Consider the following 27,952-nt stretch of genomic DNA (forward strand, 5'->3'; position numbering starts at 1 on the left):
TTAATATCTCAATTGAGTATTTATCTTGACGGAATCTAGTGTGACGTGCATGGATAAGTAGACACGTTGGTCTTTAACTAACGGGTCAGACCTTTTAGTCGACTGGTTAACGTTGTCGCTTGCGGAGTAGAAGGTACGGGTTCGCGTCCCGACTGCGGCGGTTAGGGTTAATCAATTTGACCGCCCATGGCCGTTTCAGGTAGGGGTGAAAGCCTGGTCGTTCTAAAATACTGTAGCGAATTCAGAGGGCAGCCGGGAACGGCCGCAGCCGGGAGGCGAATCCGGCAATCCCGCATGACTACGTTAAGCAGTCGACTAAAGGGTCCGACCCGTGAGCTAACGGGCTAGCGAGTCTACACATCCGTGACCGTTACAATACTATTTTTCAAAAAATTTAAAATCGCCGCTGTCCAACGCCTGTAAATACTGCAACGCCTCGGTGGTAGTCGTGGTGCGACTGAAACAGCGACATGTTGGAAATAATACCTTAAAAACAAAACGGAAAACACATATTGCTAATCTAACAAACACAACGCCTATAAAACATGAAACGTAAAAAGAACTGAATGTTGCGAAGGAAATGACGCGAACAATACACGTCATATTGAATAACACACGTCATATATGACAAAGTGTTCCTGATAGTGACATGACGCGCACGATGACGCGCAAATTACGCGCGGTTATTTTGACCGCTCGTCGTCGTTTTAGGTAGAGCTTATCATATAACTTTTTTTATGAAATTGATCCAACACTCATTTTAATGCAAATATATGCAATTTTAGGAGCATCCAGGGAGTGCCAGGTCTGTATCTTTTTCTTTTTTTCCCCAAAAAGTTATTTAACTTTGAAAATCCAAAACGGTCCAAATAAGCACCTTGGTCGTTCTAGTAGTTTTTAGAGTTGAAAGTTTTAAAGTAAAGCAATTGTGTAACCAAACAAGAAAAGATGGCACAAAATTTTGTTGGAACTTTTGCACTTGCATTACGTTTGAATACGTGGCTTGATAATGCCAAAATGTTGGACCTACTTCTTAAAATAAATGAAAAATAGAGAACTGCAATGGTGTATTGTCGCTTGCTTACCAAGGCATCTACTGTATTGTATTGAATCGAAATCGTGAGCCCTGAATCATTAAACATATCGAACCGTGAGATTTGTGAATCGTCCCACACAAATGTCACAATATGTTAAATGACAGAGGGTCTACGGGTACATACATCTGTAGTTATATGTGTACAGGGACTGAGCAACTATATTTTCTAATACATTAAGTATTTTTTACATAAACTTTATTTTGTGAACGATGACCTTGTTCAAATTTGTTTAAGTTTTCATCGCACTCTTCCAGATTTTTCCGGGCCTTGTGGAGGAACCCTGTGCAGTACAATTGTATCATTTTATTGTATCTTAATCTGTGCGTTCATTCATCAGCTCACACCTAACTACCCGAGTCTTCTCATAACCCAGGAAGTGGTTCCTTTGATTAGAAATGTCTGATAAGTTAACTACATACGGAGAAAAGATGGGTATTGCACATACCATCACAATCTTCATACAACATTCACACACATTCAGAGGGGATCTCACACCTCGCACACACGCGCATGCACACACACACACACACACACACACAGAAGTGTAGGTTCAAACAATGTCGTGTCCAATCCCATAACACAGTAAACAAAACATTCTATGAAAACAAAGGGAAAAAAAGAATCCCCCCAAAAAGAAAAATATGAACATCTTTTACACTGGCAGAGCCAAGCGACACTAGACCAGTGCTTTCTGACCCTGATGAGTCCGAAGCCATCCAGGCCAATCCAGTCCTTATGCCCCACCTCACTTAAGTGAGTCCATGGTTGCAGAATCATGGTCGAAAATGTTAAACTCCTCCAGCTACACCTAACCTGTCTATGTACCTAAATGCTTGTGTTGTAAAAAAAAAAAAAACAACAACAGACGGGGGAAAAAAAAAAACAACTCCCAGTCCATGCTTGGCTGGAAGAGCAGTAGTAGTCGTACTAGTGGTTGTGGGTTTGAAACCCTCTCTCGTCCCCCTCCCTCTCCACCCCACCCAGTCGTGCTCCATCTTAGTATGTGGCATTGGTAGGCTCTCTCCCCGAGCTGAATAGTATGTCGGCCTTGGAGGTGATGACATATGTGAGCAGTAGGGACATCAGCAGCACAGCCACACCAACCCCCAGTGTCAGCATCTATATGTGAGAGAGAGAGAGCTAGCTATATCATTCCGTTCTACCAACATCCAATAAACATGCAGACAAAAAAAATAAGAGTCTTTTTCCATTGTGAATGGACCTGAAACATTTAGCAGATTTTTGCCACTAGAACATGGGAACTTCTGTGTTTCAATTGCCCCCGCTACAGTTCCACAGAGTTCTTGCTGTTGATTTGTGGTACCTCTTTGAGTTGTGTGAAACAGGACCTCGGGGATGGGACTAGCAGCACTGCTTATCACTGATTGGTTATGCACGTTGCATCACTCAAGTTGCTGTGAGCAACCGCCAGATACAATTTCATTGTGTGGTTAGCTGCGTTCTTTTTTTTTATTATTTGTTTGATATGAGCCAAAATACATTGGTTCTGCTACACAGCTTATCAGGAATAGAGACAAAATTCAACAGAGGACTTCATTTGCCATATCTCCTCTAATAATGCTGCTGAAATTATTTAGCCCTGCGCTTTAATGGTGTCAGTTGCTTTTTCCTGTCATCACTATACAGCTGTAGCTGTTTCCCATGAAGCCGTGGAAACAAAAACGGGAAAATGGTGTCACTTATTGTTAGCGCCCAGTTGGGCTTAATCTTGTTTTTTCTTGTGCAATGGAAAAGGAGCTTTAAATTTTTCTCACATGGCACAACTCAGGCTAGGTGTTCAACTCAAATCATAATTATCCATTTACTCTGCATTTACTCAGGATGAGTGAAACCAGGATCAAAAGTATCACAGGTTGAGATACTTGAGCACATTTTTTCTACAATTTTATCTTGATCAGTTTATTGAATTTCTTTACAGGGATTAATAAGGTTAATCTCATCTCCCTATGCTACATTAAGCTATTTGTTATGTTATCTGAAATGGTTGCAGATAGGAAGATGAGAAGAGGAAGACTCACCTGCAGGTCATGGCTGGCCACCAGGAATATACGTGCACTAATGAACTTCCACCGGGACTCTGTCCACGTGGAGTAGTCTTTAGAGTTGTACTCCTGGAGGAGGTCAAAGGCTGGGGACACTGCTTTAGAGAGGCGCACTGAGGAGCGGACACAGAGGCCCTCCCTCTCTGTGCCATTTGGGGTAGCCGGACCCTGGACCCACAGGAAGGAGTACATCTGAGGGAGGGGAACAAGAGGGAGAGAGGACAGATGAGACAGGGGACGGTAGTAAAGTGGAATATTTCTATTATTTATTATTGCTTCTTGAATCTTTATCCATATAGTGCACCAAATTTTCCAAACAAACAAAAAGAGGCTAAGGCTTTGTTTCAAATTTAACAACTGAGAGGGAGTGAAAGAAGATGATCAGAGAAAATGAGAAGAGGGCATGGAGAAAAGAATGGACAACTCAGTTTACTTCAGCTTTGGAGTACAACATGGGGGGAAAAAAAAACAATTTCTTCAGGGCTTTACCCAGCTGTGTAGGAAGAGTCAATCCAGTTTATCACTCTACTGGGGACAAACCAACCAACAAATCCAGTCTTATATTCAGATAATATAGCTGTGTTTTTAGTTGTCATTTTACAATAAAAAAGATGTTAGCACTTCGGAGATGCAATTTTAAAATCAACCATTGCCTTTCTGCCATTCCTGATTAGGTTAAACAGGTAAGGAAAAAGCTTTCAAAGTCAGTCATAATCGAAAACACTTTTTGAATACATTAAATCTTTCTGGTAAAAATTAATCATGGCATAAACAAAAGAACAAGACAGACAATCATTTACATAGACAGACAAATAGACCAACAGACTTTAGGTCTCACATGTTTGCTCTCTTTGTCCTCCTCATCTATTCTCTGGTTTTGACAGTTCTCCTGGCTGATATTTAGGGCGGTACCCGTTAGGTTAGCCAGCACATACTGGACCAGACGGGTGGAGGTCCGGGCCAGGCTGGATGAGAGGGCCACACCCACGTAGTACTCTGGTGGCTCAGATTCTGAAAGATGAAAAATACAGCAGTCAAATAAAAGAAGAAAAAAGTGTTTCTGCATCCTTAAGATAAGCCTTTCATAACTGAGTGTCTTGTATCCTAACAACCAAAACATCGACCATAAAAAAAAAAGGAATTTGTATTTGTGGACTGACTTCCCATGTTACGAAAGTAAAAAATTAACAGTTACTCTCTGAAGGTTAAGTAAAACGAATATTATGCCTTTTCCCAGGTATATGATGGCCTGCTGGTTGTGCTGTCTTCAAACGGTGTTTGAAAAATTCTCTCTAACCATTTAGTTTCAAGTCCTGGGAGCAACTTTATCCTCAGTTTCCGCCATGACATCTTACCCCAGTGTTAAGTCTCTACCCAGGTTCTTCCAAAATTTTCTCCCAAAAATGAGTGAGAAACACAATGGCGTCAAAAGCAACCCTTTAAATGTTTTTGTTTCCCCTTTATTGATTAACTTAAATAGGACAGTCTGTCAGAGGGAGGACAAGAGAAGGTAAAACAACAGGATGGGACTCAAACACAAAACCATGCTGTTAGATCTAGAGGCCATACAGTATACCTGATCTGGGTGAGCAAGCAAGACACACTGCAGTAGAGGTGGGAATCTCTAGGCACCTCACGATTTGATTCGATCTCAATTCAGAGGGCTACGATGCGATTATAAAATCATTATTGATGCATCTTGATGCATCAACATTTTTGGTTTCTATACATGATTTACTTTTTCTCCCTGTGTGATACTTGCTACTTTTAAAACATAGCATGTTTGTAATGATCCATAATTAAAATAAACAGATGAATTAACTTCCATTATCTTTTATTAATAAAGTAACAAATAGAAGAGATGCGTCAACTAAAAGGTCACGTTTCTCAGCATTGCGAAGAACGAACAAGAAAAGAAACAAAAGTGTGCCTGTAGCAGCATCCTTGTTGTAAATAAACATGGGCTTCAGCAAGACTTCAGCAATCACTTGATAACATAAAAAGCTGCCCTCATTCGCAAATAAATAATAAAGACTTTAACTGAAATCCTCCTGTTATGGGCAATGAGCACAGAATCTCTCAGACAAAAAAACAAAAACAAAAAACAAAACATTTTGCTGTATATTAAAATCAAAAACAGCTTTCATACAAAAACAGCATAGAATTCTGTACTAGCTCTCATACAAAACTAACGCTTTCTGTGGAATATGTGGTAAAACAATAAATTATGGAGAAAATACAAATAATAGGCCATAATGAAATCATGGCAATGCAACAGAGCAAATGGCCTTAGCTGGTGAACGCTGGAATGTGTAAGATTTGTGTAATCATCAGAATCAGAATACTTTATTTATCCCTTAGGGGAAACTGAGCTAAGAACAGGAGTTGGTCTACATGCTCTGGTGTAAGTGCACTCCGCTGTGCAGTAACTATATCCCCTGCACGTGAGACACGAGCTGCCACTCATCGGTAATAAAGTGCGCAGTTACGGTGACATAAGATTCTGTAGCAATGGACATCCATGCATCACATGTTATTGCTATCCTACCCGCTTTCTTCAGTGATTCCATGACTTTGGTTTTGGTTTTATTGTAGAGTGTGGGTATCGCTGTGTCAGTGAAAAAACATCGAGATGGGATGTTGTATCTTGGCTCCAAAGTGTACAGCACAGAGTGAAAGCCCTGGTTCTCAATGATTGAGTAGGGGCGCAAATCGTTGGCAATAAAAGTTGTGATCAACTTTGTGATTCGCTTTGCTCTTTCCGAGTTCGGTGGAAGCTTTGATATGACTTGTTCAATTGTTCTCTGGTGGCAGCAACTACAACCAGCTGTTTTTCCTCCAACTCCGGGTGGAATATGGTTTCTCATGTTTGTTGTGTTCCCAAAATATTTTATTTTAGTTAGACACAACTTGCATACAGTGGGGCTCTTGCCCAGGTCCCTTTTCCCTTCAACTTCATAGAAGCCAAAACGTTTCAATGCGCTGGCTTTTAAGCCAGAGGGTGCCGGTCAGATTGCATCCAACTTCGGTTGCTCACGCTCAGCCATCCTCACCAAAAATGAGGAAGTAGCCTAGCTTAGAACGTAAACACAACGCAGATGTTTTACATCCATTACGTTTCACCATCCAGTTGGTTCAGCGGCAGCCATAAGGAGCGTACAGCCCAGTCAAGAATTGAGCTATTGAGCTTTAAATTTCCGATTACTGAGTTTTCTGCATCAAGACATAATCTTTTATGAGAGAATCTTGATGCATCTAAGAATCGACTCCCCCCACCCCTTCACTGCAATATTTTTGCCCAATATTTCTTGAAAACAAAGCGCTGTTGAACATTTAAACTCACTGAGAAGGCTCTGGAGTTCTGGTGGTATTACAGCCTGGAACCAAGAGTTATTGGACCGTACCAGGAAGCCATACAGCATCTGAGTCACCTGAAAAAAAGAGAGCGAGAGAGAGAAAGAATGCCCAAGGCTAGTCGTCATCATTCATGATACTACTATAAGACAAATAACACAGAGCAACAGACATGAAATTTATAAAGAAACATCAAAGCGTTGCAAAATTAACAACAATTTGAAATACATTTGCAACATTTGCAACAAAAAAAATCTTCCTTTATATTTAAACTGAGCATGCTCTATTCACATCATTCTTCTTGACATCTTCTTGCTTGTAATGTATTTTCTCCACTACCTGAAAGAGCACTTGTACATAAAAGTGGTTTTAGCATGTATCACCATTCATATCAATATAAGTATATGAGTATTGTCACTAGATCAGAATTAAGAAGCAAGACTGATAGGCCGTTGGAAACATTTTGTTGGGGAACAAACTCCAGCAGCTGTATACCAGTGTCACAGGTAATGAAATACTCAGTCTTACTATTTGAGGATCTGCAATGATGTTGGCTACTTGGGCATCATCTCCGCCTGCCTGCTTATAGAGAGCACGGGCAATCACTGTGGCCAACTCAGTCAGAGCCTTAGAAGATATGGTGAGAAAAGGGGGGGGGGGCAAGCTGGAGTTAAGATGCCAATGGAACGCCCTTTCTTATTCAACATAACATCTGTGAATATTGGTATGTTTTTCAGCGGCATGTCTACACAAATGACCTACTTGACATATATATAGTTACCCTTGCTGTCTCTGTGACAAACTCCAGCTGCTGCTCTGGAGTCAGGTTTGGTGGGTAGGTTAGGTTCAGGTACGCTGCATTATCATACATACTCTCATAGTACCTGTGTATAGACGTGAAAAATAATATAAAAAAACATGAGGAAATACCGTGAATCATAACTAAATATTGGCTATAAAGAACAAATATTTTTAAGGGGCAGCTGCAAACTGGAAGAATGTGTCCAACCATTGATGGTCCATTTATTCCATGGCTGGCAGGTTTTAATAATCTACCAACTATTTGGGCAGGTATTCAGGCATCCTTTGAGTTTTTTTTTTTGTCTTTTATAAATTTATTTCTTTTTTTTCCCCTTTATTCTCCCAATTTAGTGGCCAATCGATCCCTATCTTAATTCAAACACCCACCCTCGTACTGCATGCGTTCGCCAACTGCATCTCTCCGGCCGGCAGTCTCGAAGGAGACCGCCTCCCCACTTTCGTGACAAAGTGACTCCAGGCCGAACCACTGTTTTTTCCAACACACACAGAGACGCATTCACGTGACGAACACAAACCGACCCCGCCCCCTTCCCGAAGATAGCGTTGCCAATGATTGCTGCTTCATCGAGTCCGGCCATAGTCGGATCTGACGAGACCGGGGCGCGAACCCCAGTCCCCAGTGGGCAACTGCATCGACACAAAGCCGATGCTTCGACCGCTACACCACCGCGGACCCTTGTTTTTGTTTTTAATGTAATTTAGCTGATAAATTGGTGAGAGTGACTAGTACACTTAAGAAGCCACCAGCTATTACGGTCAGTAGACAAATAAGTTTGTTTCCAATCATGATTATGATGAACTACATGGTCAATGTTACCACTGGGATGAAGCAAACTTTGTCACCTATTGGCAAAAGCAGTTTGGTGGTCTGTGATAACGATGCCGGGGATTGGCTGAGCTCGCAGGAAACGTTGGAAGGATGAAGGCGGGAGTGGTTGAGAGACAGTAGGTTCAACCAATGAGATGTTTAGGTCTGTGGCTGCAGACTGCAAATTGCCAATGAGTGTCCTCACCTAAAACAGAGAAAGAGATGCTAATGATGGTATGCACACACCACATCTAAATATTTTTCATAAGCAAAGATGTTTATGGTATACCCATGTGATAAGAGTCCATCTTGGAAAAATCATTGTTCTGCTCGTAAAGACTTGAGGTTTTTATTTATATAACAATGTCGGCTCCTTCATAGGTCAGTATTTTTTAGTGATCTCTAAAATGTCTTAATTGTTGCCCAATAGTCAAGTTCAAAGTGGTCTAAAAGTGGTCAAATAAAAGTTAAGTCTCCTTTATTAATCCATCCATCCATTATCCAAACCGCTTATCCTGCTCTCAGGGTCAGGGAGATGCTGGAGCTTATCCCAGCAGTCATTGTGGGGCAGGCAAGAGACACCCTGGACAGATCGCCAGGCCATCACAGGGCCCACACTCACACTCACACTCTCACACACACACACACACACACACACACACACACACACACACACACACACACACACACACACACACACACCCTGGGAAAATTTACTACGGCCGATTCACCTGACCTACATGTCTTTGGACTGCGGGAGGAAACTGGAGCACCCAGAGGAAACCCATGCAGACACGAGCATGCAAACATGCAAACTCCACACAGAGGATGACCCTGGATGACCCCACGATTGGACTACCCTGGGGCTCGACCCAGGACCTTCTTGCGGTGAGGCAACCGCACTAACCACTTTGCCACCGTGCCGCCTCCTTTATTAATCTCCTTGAGGAAATTTATTTACTGCAAATTCATCCATCCCTATTGTGATCTGTGTAGCTAGGAGCAGTGGGCTGCCGCCTTCATGCTGTGCCCGGGGATCAACTTCAGTTCTTTTTATGAGTTTTGGTTCCATGTCTATTACTGTCCATGATCATAGCATAAACTGCATTTACAAAAAAAAAAAAAACACTTTTCAGTGGATACCTTATTCCAACATTAAATCCAAACATGAACGCAGCACATCACAGAGGAAAATTTTGCTGAATTTTGCTTGTGATTTATAATTTCTTGCTGTGAGGGCAAACCAATGCTAAATTAATGCTAAAGACCTGCTAAATTAAGTTGGAGTGGACACAGCAATATATTTGGCTACAAACCTCATTATTTATGCTGCTGCTATTCCTCCTGGACACGGGGTCTGAGTGAAGCCACAGGCCAGAGCCTTTGCCTAGTCCCACCTAGGCAAAAAAGCAACATAACAGGATTTTAACATAACATTATTAGGTCACTACGTCATCATTAAACACACTGTTGAATAATTCTTATGGCTTGTTTCATGATAATAAGCAGCTAGAGGAGTAGGGTTTGTTGCGAAAGTTCAGATAATCAAAAGACAGGATTTTTAACTTCTTAGCTCCATTTTTCTGTGGCTGTCTATTCACACCATCTAAAATGTTCTGATGTCATCAACCCCACCTATCAACAACTTAGAAATGCTAATTTAAGCAGATTCAACTTGAGCCAATAAAGGGTTTCCGGAGATTGATCTATACCTGTCCAATCTCCAGAACAGAGTGGATGTTGTCCAAGTCTATGGCAAACTGATCATTCCCCATTTCATACACCATCCGTGAACTGCCAATGTAGTCAAAGGCTTCCTAGGGTCAAAGAGGAAGTAATTCATTAAAATGGGTCTTCATCACGTGTCAGAACTGATGACTGAAAAACACAAGCATCAACAAGCACACGTCCAGGAGACTAAGGTTCAGCATCCACTGGGTACCTGTTTTTAGAGGCTGGCAGTGGTTTAAAGAGCTGGTTGCGCCTCTGGCCAGAACTACAAGACAACTGAAAATTTGTTGGAGAACATTAACATATTCTAGGCTCTGTAAAGTGAGTAATACCTAGGTTCTACTTCTACCTGAGCTCCTCGCCATCTCTTTATTTAAAATGGAAATTAATCTGTTAAACAAACCAAAATGATTCAGATAGATAAGGATGTTTTTAGTGCTGGGATCACAAGGTTGAATCAGTTCAGCTAGATACAATGTTTATGACAGATAAGTTTCATCACTCATCTAAGTGACATCTGAAAATATCACTTAGATGAGTGATGAAATATATCTGTCAATAAAGGTTGTATCCAAATGAACTGATTCAACTTTCTTTGATTTTCTTACCTGGATTATTGAGCATGCATCAGGACATTTCAAACAAATATTTTTATCAAAAAAAAAAAAACCAAAAAAAAAAAATATGGCTGCAGGAGCCATGACACAAATGCATCTATTTTTACATGGCATGCACACACAAGGACAATTAGTATCATAAATGCAAAGCACAACTCCTTTTACAACTTTTTGTTCCGTTATTACAGAGTTGTAGCTTTTGAAAGCTTTTCAGTGCATTTGCCGTCTTTTGTTTTTCTGCGTGTACACACACACCTTAAACAGTCCTCAACAGTGGTTATGTGACTTTGTTGCAAACAGAATAATTTGGGATCATTATCTTGAGTTTTTAATTGGAAGTAGGCAAAGTATTGTCGGCACGGGTTCAATTGAGGAACTATCGTATTGCATTATTTACCTAATATCCTGATTGGGCACTTCACATGTACATTGTAAAATTTACCTTTTTTCCACTAAAATTAGTGCATATATGTGGGGGGATTTTTTTAAATGTGGGAAAACCCACTAAAAATCAGGGATTGACTCCTTTCCCATCACCGGTACATGAGTATGCCTTTCTGTTTTTTTTCTTATGTGTAGGTTTTTTTTAAACACAGGAAAGCCCACTAAAAATCGGCAACTAAGTCCTTTCCTATTGCCAGTAGACGAGTATGCCTTTCTGTTTTTCTGGGGTGTCACGTTTGACGTCACGAACATGCCGGAAAAGGGGTGATAATTAGCATATCTACATGGTTGTCATATTTTTCCATCGCTGCCGATCAAAGCTGGAGCCAATAAATATCCGTGACTACTGCAGAGGATTTGTCCGGGGAATGAATGCCAATTGTAACCAGTCCCACTAAAGACAAAAGCCAGATGTTAGTGGGTTTTTTGTCCAGTGGGAAAGAGATCACAGATGCTTTTGCACCAGTTCAACAGAACTAAAGTTAGCTTTTCTGAATTGTTTTCAGCTAACCAACAACCCCAAAAAACAAGCAGATACAACAGAAACACACGCAAAAATGTAATCAAAAGATTTGGTTTAGCACATTAAAGGTCACGTCTTATTTGCACCTCTGTTAATGGTGTTTCTGTGAAATCTGAATGAAACTGCACGGGCCCCTGGTCACCTCCCTGGTCACCTCTTATGCATCACTTGGTGCAAGTGATGCATAAGAGGGAGAAGCTAAGAGAGAATAATGATGGGGTGCGGAGAAAATATATTTTGCCAATTTTCTGACCAAAGAGGATTATAACGTTAATGGGGAAAAAAATCGTTAACGTCATCCAAAAGACCTATGCAGATGGTACAGCTAAAAGTGAGACTAAATGTCAGTTTGCGAGCGAGTTAGAGGCCAGGTTCATGAGGAGCTTCATTTCAAGGAAAAAAGGGCGTTTGGTAAACACAGGGTTAATCAAGTGAAGCCTTATCCACATCACAGTTAGGATAACAGTTGTTTTACAAATTACCCATTATTAGATATTCATAATGTTAAGAGAGGAAAGCTGTCAGGTGAGCTCAGCAGAAGACTCGACAGTGTTATAAAACTAACCCCTTGGAAGAAGGTGTAAAGGATGGTGCGTGGAGGGTGGGCCGCCTGGGTGGCTTTATGCAGCGCATGGGCGGCAGCCAGCAGAGTGACAAACCCCGAGACCCCACTCTCTGCTCCGGGAGCAACCTCCGAGAAAAAGGACCTGCTGTCAAGCTAGGATAGGAGAGAAGACGAGAACAGGAGAAAAAGGTAAGAGGGGAGGATTGGAGATGATGGGAAGTGAAGTGAACAGGAGGAAAGAAGAGGTAGCGATAGACGAAAGGAGGATGAGAGGCAAAAGAGGGAAGAATGGGAAAGTATAGCAAAGGAGAATGACGGGGAGAGGAGATAAACAATGGAAGGGTGTTGAGAGGGGAGGGGAGAGGGAGAGGAAATGAGAAGTGAGTAGGTGATAGCAAAGGAATGAGATGACAGAGGTAAAGGAGATAACAGGAGGGCACAGAAGGAAAGGGAGGGAGAGTGGAGAGGAGATGAGTAAAATGAGTAAAGCAGGTAAGGGGGGAGAGAGGAGGGCACAGTAAGAGGGAGGGGAAGTGCAGAAGAGAGAAAAGAAAGGTCAGAAGGAATGATAAGGGGGGCAAAGACAAGGGGAGAGTAAAGGAGAATACAGAGGGGAGATCAGGAGCAGTCGGTGCACACAATGGGTAGAATAGAGAGAATTCAAACAAGTAGAGATCATATCTAGGTAAGTAGTTCAGTTCAGCTTGTTGTAGCACATTTTATAGTCTCATAAATCAAAAATGTGGCCCCAAACTACACAGGAATGTAGACTACTTTGTCTCTAGGCCTACCTGTTATATATTACGGTCTAGCAAAACATCATAAGATTTATGCAAGGTCTATGGTGAGTGAGATTTCACTTGAGAAAAGTAATTTTATTTTTTGTCATAATTCACAAATGGGTAAGTCCAAATACGTCTTGATATCACTTGCATTTAATTTTTCTAGACTACAACAAAAAATGAAATGAGAAAGCTTCCCCTTGAACACACAAAACGCAGGATTAAAAATGATCCAGACCACACCCATGTATGAGGATTAATTTAATGGACTTCTAAAACAGAAGTAAGTAGGCAACACCACTATAGATTCCTACAGGGGACAACATTGGCAGTTTAAATTTCAATAAAGTCTCAAGAGAGCTGTAAAGCAAGTATGTTCCTTCAAACTGAACTATCGCTTTAGGTGTCTAAACTTTACAGTGTTGCGAAAGACACACACACACACACACACACACACACACACACACACACACACACACACACACACACACACACACACACACACACAAAAACAAAAAAAAACAAAACCCTTTTTGAGGCACTCACCCTTGCTGCAGCTATAACCATGCTCTCCTCTTCCTTGTGGCCTTTTGCTGTGCTGTTGAGAGGCTTGGTAGAGCCCCACACATTGAAGTCACCCAAAGGGTCACACACCACCTCTGAATGGAGACAGAAAATAAAAGAGAAGGGTGGGGGTGGGGGGTGGGGTTATAAAATAACACAATAATGACTAACAAACTTTACAAATCTCACAAGGGGGGAGATTTATTCCTTAGAGGAAAGGGTGTCTGAGAAAGGCACGCTGGACAAAGTATTCAGGGATGCTGTGCAGAATCCCTGGTCACCAAGTCACACTGAGTACTTTGATCTTAAATCAGCAAATAGTACATGTTTTCCTGTCACTTTATTCCACTTAAAAAAAAAATCAAAATCAAAATCATAAAAATTTGCTCAAACATTAGAGAAAAGGTGGTATTCAAATGTACATGTCCAAATGCACTGCAACAGCAATATTCTGCAAAGCAACAGATACAAGTTGAACCTCACTATTGTGCAACCCTTGAAGATGTGTGCCTACACAAGCTTTGCCTATGCAAACTTTTCAGAATCAGAAATTCTTCTTATTCTGTTAAATTTTTTCTAGCTCTCTTATAATATATATACACACACATAAATAAGTAACGTGATTCTGTCAGTTGAGGGCTGAAAGGGCAAGGGGCCTGTCGATTAGTCTGGGGGGGGGGGGCTGCTGATTAGTCCAACTGCAACTGGGAAGAAACCGTTCTTGTGGCGTGAGGTTTTGGTCCTGATGGACCTCAGCCTCTTGCCAGAGGGCAGAGTCTCAAAAAGGTGGTGTCCAGGGTGGGAGGGGTCAACAACGATCTTCCCTGCCACCTCAAGGTCCTGGAGGCAAGCAAATGATGCGCTGCAGCCTGCCGTGGTCCCTGGCAGTGGCAGCAGTGCACCAGATGGTAATGGAGGAAGTCAGGATGGACTCAGTGATGAAAGTGTATAAATTCACCATCATTGACTGTGGCAGGCTGAATTTCTTCAGCTACCACAAGAGGTACATCCCTTGTTGTGCTTTATTGATGAGGGAGCTGATGTTTAGCTCCCACTTGAGGTCCTGAGCGATGGTGGTACCCAGGTAACTGGGGAGTCATCAGGGTGAGGGTGGGGGTAGAGGGGTGGTGGGCACAGGGCTGGGCTTCTCCTGAAGTCCCCCACCCACCATTTCCAGTCTTCAGGGGGTTTAGATCCAGGTTGTTCTAGCTGTACCAGGAAACCAGGTGGTCACCCTCCCATCTGCGAGCAGACTTGTCACCCTCAGATATGAGTCCAATGATGGCGATGCCATCCGCAAACTTCAGGAGCTTGACAGATTGATGTTTGGAGGTGCAGCCATTGGTGTAGAGTGAGAAGAGCAGCTGGGACAGAATGTAGCCTTGGGGGGCACCGGTGCTGATGATCCGAGGGTCTGAGACATGCTTACTCATCTTCACGTGCTGACTCCTGTTGGTCAGGAAGTCAGTGATTCACCTGCAGGTGCAGCGGGGCACATTGAGCTGGGAGAGTTTGTCGTGGAGGAGAGCAGGGTTAATTGTATTGAATGCGGAGCTGAAGTGCACAAACATGATCCTGGCTTAGATACCAGGAGAGTGTAAGTGAAGGACGATGGAGTGGAGAGCCATGTTGACTGCAAGTCTGTTGAACTTTTGGCTCTGTATGCGAACTGTAGTGGATCCAGGAGGGGGATGGTGATGAACTTGAGGTGGGATAACACAATGCGTTCAAAAGTCTTCAACACTCCTGAGGTCAGGAGTGTTGAAGTAGTAGTAATTTAAGCCTGTAATCCTTGGCTTTTTGAGACAGGGATAATGGTGGAGGCTTTAAGGCTGGCTGGCACCATGCAGTCCTCCAGGGAGGTGTTAAAACACTGGAGAGAGCTGATCTGCAAAGTGTTTAAGGGTTCAGGGGGAAACAGCATTGGGTCCAGCTTCCTTTCGGGGGTCTGTCTTCTGAACAGACTTGAGCAGACAATAGACTGTGTGCATTTTTTTTTTATTGACAGTAGTGGAGCACAGCCTCAGGGACAAGAAAAAAAGCACTGTGTATCGATAGATGTACGGTATGTTTGTTTGGATACCTGGAATGATGCTGAAGTTGATGTCGTTTCGCCTCATGCATGTGGCCGTGTCGGTGACAGCATGCATGTGGGAGAACAGCTGCATGGCACACAAGGGGTACTGGGGGGCGCTGCCATTCACAGCATGGTTATGGTCAAAATAACACTGTGGGTAGATAAATATAGAGGTTTATATGTCTACATATGTATGGCTTTACACAGACAGACATAATTACAGAGACATATTGCAACCTCTTGTTGGGCTGTCACAATATAGAAGTAACTAGAAGAACCCCGCTACAATGTAGCGGTTTGGTTATCCACCCGTCTAAATCTCCCTCCTCTTCATCCTGCCAGGTAACCGCCTTTCCCCTGCCCCTAAACCCCCCCCCACTCAACTCTCTCCCCCCAAATGCTCAGAATCATCTGAAATGCCGAGAAAATTGGTTTTTAGCCATTTTTAGAGAATGCATATTTTGCATAATTATGCATAATTATTTTAATTTCTGCTATTTTTCTGGTCCTCTCTGGAACAATACCTACCACCTCCAAAAAAATGAGGATCATAAGTGCATTTTTGCAAAAATGCGTATTTTGCATAATGCCAAAACATTTCTAAGTCCCAGAAATGTTTTTTTATATAAAAATCAAAGATGCTCAGAATAATCTGAAATGCCGAGAAAGGTGGTTTTTAGCCATTTTTAGAAAAATGCATATTTTGCATATTTATGCATAATTAAGTATGCATAAGTTTAATTTAATTTTCTGCTGTTTTTTATAGGTGCCCCTGATCATCCCCAATAACCTCCAAAAAGAATCAAGGCCCCAAGTGATTTAGTTTGGCCGTTTATAGACTCTCACACAGACACACACCACACACCAGACACACATTGTGAAAATACAGGAGTAGATGTTCATTGGGTTCATGACCAGTTTATTAGATTGGTAGATGTAGTTGCTCTTTCTCAGGGGCATTCTGGCAGATCTGGGCAGGGCCTGTACTGGGTAACCAGCAACCCACTGACTGTCAGGCAACTGCCATAAACCTGGCAGCAAACTTCCCTATCAAAAGAACAGGAACTGAGACTTCTATTGTTTCCATTTTTGGCATTTAACTGCCACTTTTAGGCCACGGTAAAAGACATCAAATAGTACCATTGATTAAAACTAGGGCTGGGTGATATGGACAAAATCAAATATCACAATACTTTTGGACCAAATACCTTGATATCGATACTGTGGGGATGACTACTGGTGCTTTCACAAAATGTTTATACAATCAGACTTTTCATAAATAATCATCCGTAATTGCTTTATAATTAACTAAGTGGGTAAAGGTAAATGATTGAACAGCTAAACAGTCTGATAAGTTAAAAAAAAATTACATCACTTTGCTGTAATGCAGCCTGTAATGTAACTATATGTTGATTGTGCTGGAAAAATGTGTCTATTTGTATTTTGTCTATTTGTATATATTTTGTTTTTCCATTTTTTTTTATCTTGTTTGTACCACAGGGGAGTTGCACTTAATTTTGTTGTACAGCAGTGCAATGACAAATAAAGGCATCCATTCATTCATTTAAAACCAGGAAAAGACAGCAAAGTTAAGCTGACTAAGGGCAGAAACATTTCAACACATTCTGTCTGGTCAGGCATGAATCAGAGGGCTGTTAGAACCCATATAATACTAACATCATTAATGGTTTACACCACAAAGATTGTTGTTTTTACATTCACTTGGCTGTAGTCATCCCTTAATCCCTATAGCTGCCCCCACAACTTAGAACAATATATTTAAAAACATGAAAATAATGTAATTAAACAGCTCAATACTAAAAATTTTTGTAAATAATTCGTTTTAGTGTATTTGTATTGCTTTGCTTCCTATATAAACATAGACCACACAACGACCCACGCGCACACACATGGGAAAACTATATAAGCAATTTTCCTTTTATTAACGCCAAGGGCAGTCATTACCGTATTTCCAAGACTATAAGTCGCTGTTTTTTTTACTCGTCTGGCTGGTCCTGTGATTTATACTCCAAAGCGATTTTTAAAACGTAATTTTGTCGGATGAATACCCTCGATTTCAACTAAGACCACAAGATGGCTCTGTTTAATCTTGTAACTCGACTGAAGTATGTATGAAAGTAACTAGAAGAACCCCGCTACAATGTAGCGGTTTGGTTATCCACCCATCTAAATCTCCCTCCTCTTCATCCTGCCAGCTAACCGCCTTCCCCCTGCCTCTAAACCCCCCCCCACTCCAACTCCCTCCCCCCAAATGCTCAGAATCATCTGAAATGCCGAGAAAAGTGGTTTTTAGCCATTTTTAGAAAATGAATAATTATGCATAATTATGCATAATTATTATAATTATTTTAATTTCCTGCAGTCCAGGAAAAAAAATTGTATAGGTGAAAAAATCCAAGATGCTCAGAATCATCTGAAATGCCGAGAAAAGTGGTTTTTAGCCATTTTTAGAAAAATGCATATTTTGCATATTTATGCATAATTAATTATGCATGATTTTAATGTTCTGCTATTTTTTATAGGTGCCCCTGATCATCCCCAATAACCTCCAAAAAGAATCAAGGCCCCAAGTGCTTTAGTTTGGCCGTTTATAGACTCTCACACAGACACACACCACACACCAGACACACATTGTGAAAATACAGGAGTAGATTATGCACTAGAATCTAATTTCGCTACATTATTACATTAGGTATGCATCTACATTAGGTATGCATTTCTTTATTAATATAGTAAAATAACTTTCCCTCTGGGATGGGAGAAGACACAAAATCAATGGAACTCTATTGTGTGCATGTGTATGGTCAGAATATTTGTGAGTGCAAGTGGGAGCAGGTGGTAATGGTCAGTAATCCAGTGGGAGCAGGATTAAGAGAACAGTCCCGCACAGGACTCTATACAATACCACCATATAAATTCGATTTATACACCGAAGCGACTTATATATGAAATTTTTGCACGCAACCACCTGTTTTTTGCCGAGTGTGACTTGTACTCCAGTGTGTACTCCAGTGCAACTTGTAGTCCGGGAAATAACGGTAATTTTGCAGGGGTCCATCAAAAACCCAATCAAGATTAACACAACATAGTGACTTCAAGACAATGAAATAACAGATACCATAAGACAGCAATGTCTTGATGCATGCTCAATAAACCAGGTAAGGAAATCCAAGAAAGTTGAATCAGTTCATCAGGACATGTTTAGTGGGAGAAATGTTTCCTCACTCAGATGAGTGACTTCATCAGTCTCACCCGACTGCAGGTATCCCCAACCTTATAAACAGCACAGTTGTGTCACAACCGAAACCAGCGATCGGTTTATGCTTAAACAGTTGTTGTCCTTCTCCTCTCCTCGATCGGCTGGTGCACTGTTTGGGCGTCTCCCTGGCTTTGACAAACGCCCAATTAGGATGACCACACTTGCCCAGGGCCTGTGTAATGTGGGATTTTCCCCTTCCCTGGCTGCTGTGTCAGTGGGGACCTTGTCAGCTAACAGTGCAACAACTGTCTAAGCGTAAACCAGTGGTGATTCTGTATGTGGCGGAAATGTCGGAACAGTTGAGATGCACATTTTCCTAACACCACATCTCGGTTCCTTTCAAACCCCAAAACACGCTGCGCCAGAAACTGGCCCACCCAAAGGATCGTGTCCCGGGCACCAACAGAGCAATTAAAGTGCACACTGTTAAGTGCCGGAAGGATTTCCATGAATAGTACATAAGGGAAACCAAACAGACAACACAGGAGTGCTAACAGGTCAGGCCAGGACTCCACAGTCTACACCCATCTACAGGCCAGTGGACACTCTTTCAAGGATGAGGACGTGCACATCCTTGATAGGGAGGAACGCTGGAGTCAAGGAGGCCATCTATGTGAAGAGGGAACGACCATCCCTGAACCGAGGGGGGAGTACACCTGTACATCGGTCACTATACAACTGTGCTGTTTATAAGGTTGGGGATACCTGCAGTCAGCTGAGACTGACGAAGTCACTTAGATGAGTGATGAAGTTTTTCTCCCACTCAATGTTGTGTCCAGATGAACTGATTCAACTTTCTGGGCATGAGACAGAAATGTTACAAGAAAAATTATAGGCAAAGGGCAACTTCATCCTCTTTCCCCGTGCTTACCTGTCGTATTACTTGGGTCTCGTTGTCTTCTTTCAGGTGGAAGATGGGGAAGTCAAAATTCTCATAGGACAGGCCGTTTCCTAGTGGATTCCACACTGTGCCATTACAATTGGCCATGAGTGGACCATAGCTGTCTGAGTACACACCTGAGGGGGCAGATGAGACAGTTTGTCAGCAACCACAATACTAAGGATAATGGTGATGAAGTGGGGGAACAAGGTACAGTCAAGCACCATCAGCAAAACAAAGGCATACCCCCTTCTCAAAAAAACAAAAACTTAACAAAATAATTAAAAATATTTGTGAAACAATAAGTGATGCTTGTGTAAACGCTCTAAAGTTTTCTTCAAGATGGAAGGTAAACATAAAGGTAAAAACTGGAAAAAGAAAATTACTATCTAGTGACGCGCGGGTCTGATTTTTTTTTTTTTTTTAAACACCCGCACCCATCCAACCCACTATGAAAGCCAATCCACACCACCTGACCCGCTAAAATATGATTTTATTAACCACCCGAACCCAACCCGACCTGCAAACTTCCAAAATTAGCCTTGGGTACAGCAAAGTGAGCAGTGTTGTAATATTTATTTTTGAGCCATTTTCCCAATATAATACACTGATTGCAAGGCTTAGCCTAATAGCGTCTGGGTCTAGGCTACTAAATAAATAGACGAAATGTTCCAAACGGTGTTCTTTGTTGTTGAATAGCAGCAAAACAAGTATCCCTTCAATTAAAGACATGAACTCTATGACTGAAAAGCAGCAAAACAAGTAACCTGTCATTAAAGATCAATCAATCAAGTTGCATTTTATATAGCACTGTCTCTCTCTCTCTTACTCACTCACTCACTCACACACACACACACACACACACACACACACACACGGATACCACTTAGGGAAAAAACTCATAGGTGAAGTCTCAACACTAAAAACCAAGCATTGACCAAAACCACAACCTGATGACAAAGCTGCTTGCGTGTGTGAGCAGGAGAGAGAGAGAGAGAGAGAGAGAGAGAGAGAGAGAGAGAGAGAGAGAGAGAGAGAGAGAGAGAGAGAGAGAGAGAGAGAGAGAGAGAGAGAGAGAGAAATTGGACTAGTAATGCACAGCCTAGTTTATTGCTTGCAATGTTTCGGTAAGTTATTCATAGCTTATTTGGAGCACTGCTTTGTCACTTTTTGCCCCGCCCGCCCGCCCGAATCCATGATATTTTCTAGTAAGCTTACCCAAACCGACTTGACTCCCGCAGGTTGTGGGGTCGACCTGCGCATCACTACTATCTAGCTATCTGGTTACCACAAGAAGTACAGTCATTTTTTCCATTTTCCAGAAACCATGGCTGAAAACGGCCTTTTATGAAATAGTAAGACGTCTGAAACATGGCCACAGATGTGCAGATTAATGTACTGAAACTACTTCTATGACAAAGAGAGAGTCCTGTACACAATAACAGTGTTATACATGCAAGCATAATATATCTTCATAGTTCCAAGAAGGTTGAACAAGTTCATCTGGATACAACGTTTATCGAGAGAAAAGACCCGCTAACACCAGCTAACATCCTCCTCTGGTGGTTAATGTAAAAAAAGAAAAGAAAAAAGGATACAATCGGCATTCACTCCCGGGTCAAATGACTCTGCAGTAGTCATGGGTATTTATCGGCTCAACGCACCTCGGATCGACATTGACGTAAACGCAACACCCGGGTGGACACGCTAATTTGCGCAATGACGTGACGCCATTGTCTGCGCGTCATAAAATCGCGACTCTTTGCCATCTCAGCCACAAATTCCATCCGTCTTCACTCAAGCGCTTGAACATCGTTCAGCCTGCTTTGAGTTTGTATGGTTTAAAAGAGAGGCTGAAGTACAAGATATAAAAAAGTAACGTTAACCACCGTCTCTCTGACGTCCATGTTGCTTTCTACTGTTTACTTTCCCGTTTTCCGGCGCATTCGTGACATCACGAACATCATGACGTCAACGATGACGCTACATAAAAAAAAGAAAGGCAAACTCGTCTGCTGCCAGTCAGACCCAGGTCTGCTGACACCGTGAAAGGAGTCAATTGCCTATTTTTAGTGGGTTTACCCGTGTTTAAAAAACCCCACTTATACACGCTAATTTTGGTGTAAAAAGGGTTTTAGTGACCTCTTCAGTCTAAACTGACTGCAGGTATCCCCACCCTTATAAACAATAGTTGCACAACGACTGAAAACAATGATCAGTTTCATACACTAATAGGTGTGACCATTAACTAGTTTCAGTGGCCATGTGTATTATTCACAGACGATTTGGGAATAGTTGCAATCACATTATTGTAAGATGGCGACAGATGTACTCTTAGCCCCCTCTCTCCCCCCCTCGGTTCAGGGATGGTCGTTCCCTCTTCACATAGATGGCCTCTTTGACTCCCCGTTCAAACCAGCATTCCTCCCTATCAAGGATGTGCACATCCTCATCCTTGAAAGAGTGGCCACTGGCCTGTAGATGGGTCTAGACTGCAGAGCTTTGGCCTGACATGTTAGCTCTCCTGTGTTGTGTCATCCTCTTGGCAAGCATCTGTTTAATTTCCCCAATGTACAAGTAAAGGTAATCCACCTGGCACTTAACAGCGTACACTATATTGCTCTGTTTGTGTCGGGGGACCTGATCCTTGGGGTGTGAACACTACACATGGCCATTGAAACTCTAGTTAATGGTCACGCCTATTTGCATATGAAACTGATCGTCGGTTTCAATCGTTACGCTACTGTATTGTTTATAAGGGTGGGGGCTTACCCTTGTCAATTTAGACTGAAGAGGTCACTTAGATGAGTGATGAAATGTTTCTGTCAGTAAACGTTGTTTCCAGATGAACTGATTCAACTTTCTTTGATTTTTTTTACCCGGATAATTGAGCATGCATAAAGACGTAGCTTCATAGTGTTATGTAGTGTATACATATGAGGGGCTGAACAAATGTTTGGTTAGCGGTAGTGCAAAGTCACAGGGTTTATATCTTGTAATACTTGCACATAACCATTGCGTGCCATCAAAGGTCAAACTAGGGTTGCCCAGCTTTAAAATTAATTTCTATGTATTATTGTGCAATACTGACAAAAAGCATGCCGACTCTTCCCACTCACCTGTGTTTTCATTAGGGCAGGTGGTGTGGGGAGAAAAGCCCTCAGGTGGGTTTGTGTTTTGGCCCACGACAGCAACGCCGGCCACCCTGCTAGAGCCAGTCTTCAGTTTTATCATGACAGACCTGAAGAGCAGAGGGAGGGATTGAAGGTTTGTTGGGTTTTTCCCTTTACGCTGCCAGTTGGGGAAGACAAGCGGCACAGCGCAATGTGTTCAAGAATGTAGCGCTATTCACAGGAAAATTTAGGTCAATTTGGTAAATTTTCTAGGCATATAAATTCATCAGAGGCAATACGAATAGTCTCCACATGGCAAAACCCCACCCACCTGGTACTCCAAATATGTTAAAATAAACACCAACATTTTCAATAAGCTGTCGGTGTTCAATGAAATGTCCATTATGTGAATGAACCAGAAATCATGCAAGGACATTGGCGAGAGCAGAAAGAGCAGACCAGAAAACGAGACAGAGATAAAGATTTATTATTACCAAGTGTGTAAGTATAACAGGAACTTCTTCTACATGGGGACCTGATGTGTGAATGTGCGTACGTAAGCATACCTGGTAAAGAGTGGCCACTCAAGTAGGACCATGTAAGGAGGGTTAGGTCCAGTCCTCAGAACCCAATCCAGGTTTTCCTCTGACTCCAGCAAATGAATCACACCCACATTACCTGATATAGATGCTGACAAATGGAAAGAGAAAGAATCACTTCAGCTGTGCCAACACACGCTAACACTTAACTGTCAGATTTCTAACTAACATTCTCTTTCATCACAACTAGTCTAAGGATGTGTGTCTGACCTTTTCCCATTTTAGTAGTGCTAATGAGGTTATGAGAAGCACTGGGAATGACACATTCTGGTATGATGAGGAAAGAAGTGGTGGACGGAATTATTTACAAAAAAAGACCAACTTAGACCCTAAAGACTGATAAAATGCAGACAATTCCTTCATTAAATGCCTGCTGATTTAAAGCTACTACTACTACTACTACTACTTTTGGCTGCTCCCGTTAGGGGTCGCCACAGCGGATCATCCGTTTCCATTTCTTCCTGTCTTCTGCGTCTTCCTCTGTCACACCAGCCACCTGCATGTCTTCCCTCACCACATCCATAAACCTCCTCTTTGGCCTTCCTCTTTTCCTCTTTCCTGGCAGCTCCATATTCAGCATCTTTCTCCCAATATACCCAGCATCTCTCCTCCACACATGTCCAAGCCATCTCAATCTTGCATCTCTTGCTTTGTCTCCAAACCGTCCAACCTGAGCGGTCTCTCTAATATAATCGTTCCTAATCCCGTCCTTCTTCATTACTCCCAGTGAAAATCTTAGCATCTTCAACTCTGCCACCTCCAGCTCCACCTCCTGTCTTTTCGTCAGTGCCACTGTCTCCAAACCATATAACATAGCTGGTCTCACAACCATCTTGTAAACCTTCCCTTTAACCCTTGCTGGTACCCTTCTGTCACAAATCACTCCTGACACTCTTCTCCGCCCACTCCACCCTGCCTACACTCTCTTCTTCACCTCTCTACTGCACTCCCCATTACTTTGGACAGCTGACCCCAAGTATTTAAACTCATATGCCTTCGTCACCTCTACTCCTTGCATCCTGACCATTCCACTGTCCTCCCTCTCATTCACAAATAGGTATTCCATCTTGCTCCTACTGACTTTCATTCCTCTTCTCTCCAGTGCATACCTCCACCTCTCCAGGCTCTCCTCAACCTGCACCCTACTCTCGCTACAGATCACAATGTCATCCGCGAACATCATCGTCCATGGAGACTCCTGCCTGATCTTGTCCGTCAACCTGTCCATCACCATTGCAAACAAGAAAGGGCTCAGAGCCAATCCTTGATGTAATCCCACCTCCACCTTGAACTCATCTGTCATTCCAACCGCACACCTCACCATTGTCACACTTCCCTCATACATATCCTGCACCACTCCTACATACTTCTCTGCATCTCCCGACTTCCTCATACAATACCACACCTCCTCTCTCGGCACCCTGTCATATGCTTTCTCTAAATCTACATTTAAAGCTACATTAATTAAGATTACTGACACCTATGACGACACTGGTAACTGCAATGGTGTTTGACCACAGTAAACCAGCCCAGATTTGAAATGAAACAAAGCTGTTAGGGAGATTGCCGAGCTGTTGTGGGAGCACTTACCCAGCTGCTAAAGAAAAGGCATCTGGGTTTTAGCAACTGATGCTGTAGTAGCCACTTTTAACAGCCTTTCACAAGCTTAGGTCATGATATCTGCTTATTTACCAAAGCAAATTTGCTTCTTTTTAGAAGTTGCCACTACCTGCCATTTTGTTCTGCATTTGGTTGCTATGGTGAAGGCACAAGAACCCTATCATTTTTCAAAGGAGAGTCCTACCAAATAGTAGACATAACCATTAAAATGAGCAACTACAAAAGCATTCATGATTTGAATTTCTGTAGACTGGATATTGTCTTAAATACACCACCCACATAAAGTATCAAAAAGACATTTGTGTACATGTAGATCCTCGGAATTGTAGCTTTGAGTCAAGCACTGTACCTGCACTATGTACCTGTGTCAGCAAAAGGGTTGATTTGCATGATATTTTAGTTAGTTACTTGAACGCTGTCTTTCATTATGAAGTATCTGAAATAATTTCAATCTAGGGACGCAAAGTAAATGATCAACCCATGTATGTTTATTGTTGTGTAGTCTGACCATAGCAATCATCCATCCATCCATTACCCAAACTGCTTATCCTGCTCAGAGTCGCGGGGATGCTGGAGCCTAGCCCAATAGTCATTGGGCGGCAGGCGGGGCGACACCCTGGACAGGCCACCAGTCCATCACAAGGCTGTCACTCACTCACTCACTCACTCACTCACTCACTCACACACACACACACACACACACACACACACACCCCTAGGGACAATTTAGTATGGCCGATTCACCTGACCTACATGTCTTTGGACTGTGGGAAGAAACCATGGCAATCAATTTTACCAAATTATACTCACATTGTTTAAATACAGCAATCCTGTGGCTGAGAAAGCAACCACAGGATTATTGTATGTAAGACTTACTATAACTCTGTCTCTCTCTCGCTCTCTCCCTATGCTAATATTTTAAAATAAACACTGCAAGTTATTGTTTTTCCATTTACTCTTGCAATGTCATGCACCTTGACCTTTACTTGATACTGACATGTTTGTGGAATTTAAGTTTGTTTCAATGTAATTTAAACAAGGAAACTGTTTATTAGTAATGGGCCAGATGTTAAATATCAATAATACTGTATTTCCACCACATCTTGATTTTGCTCGGTGTCATATAAATGGCGTAGTTTCAATTGCAGCAATTAAATTGAGCAAGCATCCCTCATTGGTCTGTCAATTTCAGTGAATGTCAATTAAGGATAAACTTTAAAATGGACACCTCCATTTCAAACCAAGGTGCCAGGAACAAGCGACCAATGGGATACAATGCTCTGAAAAAAGCAAAGTTTAGCACCTTTCTTAGAGGCAACATGATGATTTCTATCAACTGAATTAAAGGCACCAGCAGTCAGACATAGAGGTCAATAAAACAAACACACATTAAATCTATGTAAGGATTGTGTGCCCAGTACCTTTAGGAAACCATTCATTTACCCATTTTAAGTGTGAGTCAACATCAATTTACTTACACTGGCAACCTATCTGATGTGTTGCATTGAGCAGTCTTACACATGGAACAGTGTTGTTGAGCTGCACGTAGATCTTCTGTTCCACTGAATTACAGCTGCTGTCTGCGAACAAAAAACACGGCATTTTAACAAGTATGTCAAGAGAGCAATGTAATATGCGGGCTTGTGATTACGGAATCAAGGAAATTGAATTTAAAAAGGCACTGAACAATCGCCAAGTTCCCACGACACAAGTTCAGTGTGCAGTCACATCCCTCATCAGTCGAACTAGAGAGCACTAGAGCTGATCGTATGTGTCAGATGTTTCCATACCGCTCTGTTGCCTTTGTCTTCCAGCGTGTCCCCATATGAACATATGTATGTGACCCCCCCCCCCATCCTAAGAATGACCAGACTGAGTTAACTCTAATCCCAACACCGTCCAAAGCAGCAGCACAGCAGTCACGAGTACTCGCACTGACTTGCGCCGTAGGGGGTGAACGTGAAGTGACTCTATGGCTCATTTGCTTTAACACTGACATGCACCAGATTTCACCAAAAGACCGTAGTTAATGCTTCGGGTATTGTAAACGGATCAGATGCGATAACACGACGTGTGATTCGCAAATAACTTCAGGTAAAAACCTCATTAGAGGTTGTGAATATAACTTATAACCAAGGCCACATATAGTTAGCAAAGCTTTCGGCTAGCTGCCTGAGATGCTAAACACAATGAAGTCTAACAAGCTAACCGGTTAAAATATGAACATGATAGCCGGAGGGAGAAACAATTGGACGCATTAAGTGCAATATTGTCGCAACTCGACTTACCATTAAAAAGTATCGATATTAGGAAAATAATAGCCCATTTGATCGATAACAAATCCATCTTCCTGGTTGTAAAGGCAAAATCCCATAGGAAGTGTTGACGCGACTCTTCCGGCTTCACTTCGTTTTGGTTCCGCTGCAGAATTGACCTCATCAAAATGGTTGGTGACAACGACCTTATTTTAACAGTTGCAATTTTACAAACTCAAGAAGGAAACAGTAGCTTGCATCCATCCATCCATCCTTTATCTTAACCGCTTATCCTGCGTTTGAAACAATAAATACAAGCCAGAATATATACATATATATACATATACTTCCAGTCATAGTGTCACATGCATTGTATAACAAAAACAACAACAAAATGTAAACAAAGAATTTGAGCAACAATGACTATAACTTAAGATGAAAGAGACTTCACCATATAATTCATTAAGAAACTGATTATTCCTGGATAATGTCTTTATGGATTATGGTTTTTGCGTTAATTTTTAAAGCAAATCAAGGAGGGTTTACCGTTTTCCATTTGCATTTATGTATATGGTATTTACCCATAATGATAGTTATGTTTACCATATCTGACACCTTCCTTGAGAGACCATCTATATAAATCAAAACTGAACTAAATTAAATGAAGGATTGCCAGTTCCGATGTTTAAACAGCTGTAAAGCTACTGCCAAAACTGCAATGTGACCGAACAAGAAAAACAAAAACAACAACAAAAAAA

The 27,952-nt window shown here is 41.9% G+C and overlaps 1 protein-coding gene across 1 annotated transcript; it reads right to left on the reverse strand.

Annotated features, from left to right (window-relative positions):
• Nucleotides 1-817: 817 nt before the first annotated feature.
• ncstn (nicastrin) lies at nucleotides 818-27,302 on the reverse strand. The gene is made up of 17 exons (XM_056292861.1): nucleotides 27,228-27,302; nucleotides 26,418-26,519; nucleotides 23,287-23,410; nucleotides 22,727-22,848; nucleotides 19,599-19,744; nucleotides 15,454-15,598; nucleotides 13,353-13,465; nucleotides 12,025-12,177; nucleotides 9,857-9,961; nucleotides 9,461-9,541; nucleotides 8,180-8,349; nucleotides 7,296-7,398; nucleotides 7,043-7,141; nucleotides 6,504-6,591; nucleotides 3,999-4,171; nucleotides 3,137-3,352; nucleotides 818-2,216 (listed from the first exon to the last, which is right to left on the reverse strand). Exons 1-17 carry the CDS (start codon nucleotides 27,283-27,285, stop codon nucleotides 2,094-2,096), a joined length of 2,121 nt encoding a protein of 706 aa, XP_056148836.1. The 5' UTR covers nucleotides 27,286-27,302; the 3' UTR covers nucleotides 818-2,093.
• Nucleotides 27,303-27,952: the final 650 nt, after the last annotated feature.

This window comes from Lampris incognitus, chromosome 14 (assembly GCF_029633865.1).
Source record: "Lampris incognitus isolate fLamInc1 chromosome 14, fLamInc1.hap2, whole genome shotgun sequence".
NCBI lineage: Eukaryota > Metazoa > Chordata > Actinopteri > Lampriformes > Lampridae > Lampris > Lampris incognitus.

What these genes read in the sequence shown, in the direction of transcription:
- ncstn (XM_056292861.1), bottom strand. Translation starts at nt 27,285, where the DNA reads ATGGATTTGTTATCGATCAAATGGGCTATTATTTTCCTAATATCGATA. An exon ending in CTGCCCTAATGAAAACACAG is followed by an intron (nt 19,745 to 22,726) that starts GTGAGTGGGAAG and finishes CTGCCCCCTCAG; the next exon opens with GTGTGTACTCAGACAGCTAT. An exon ending in TGGTTATAGCTGCAGCAAGG is followed by an intron (nt 12,178 to 13,352) that starts GTGAGTGCCTCA and finishes CTCCTATCCTAG; the next exon opens with CTTGACAGCAGGTCCTTTTT.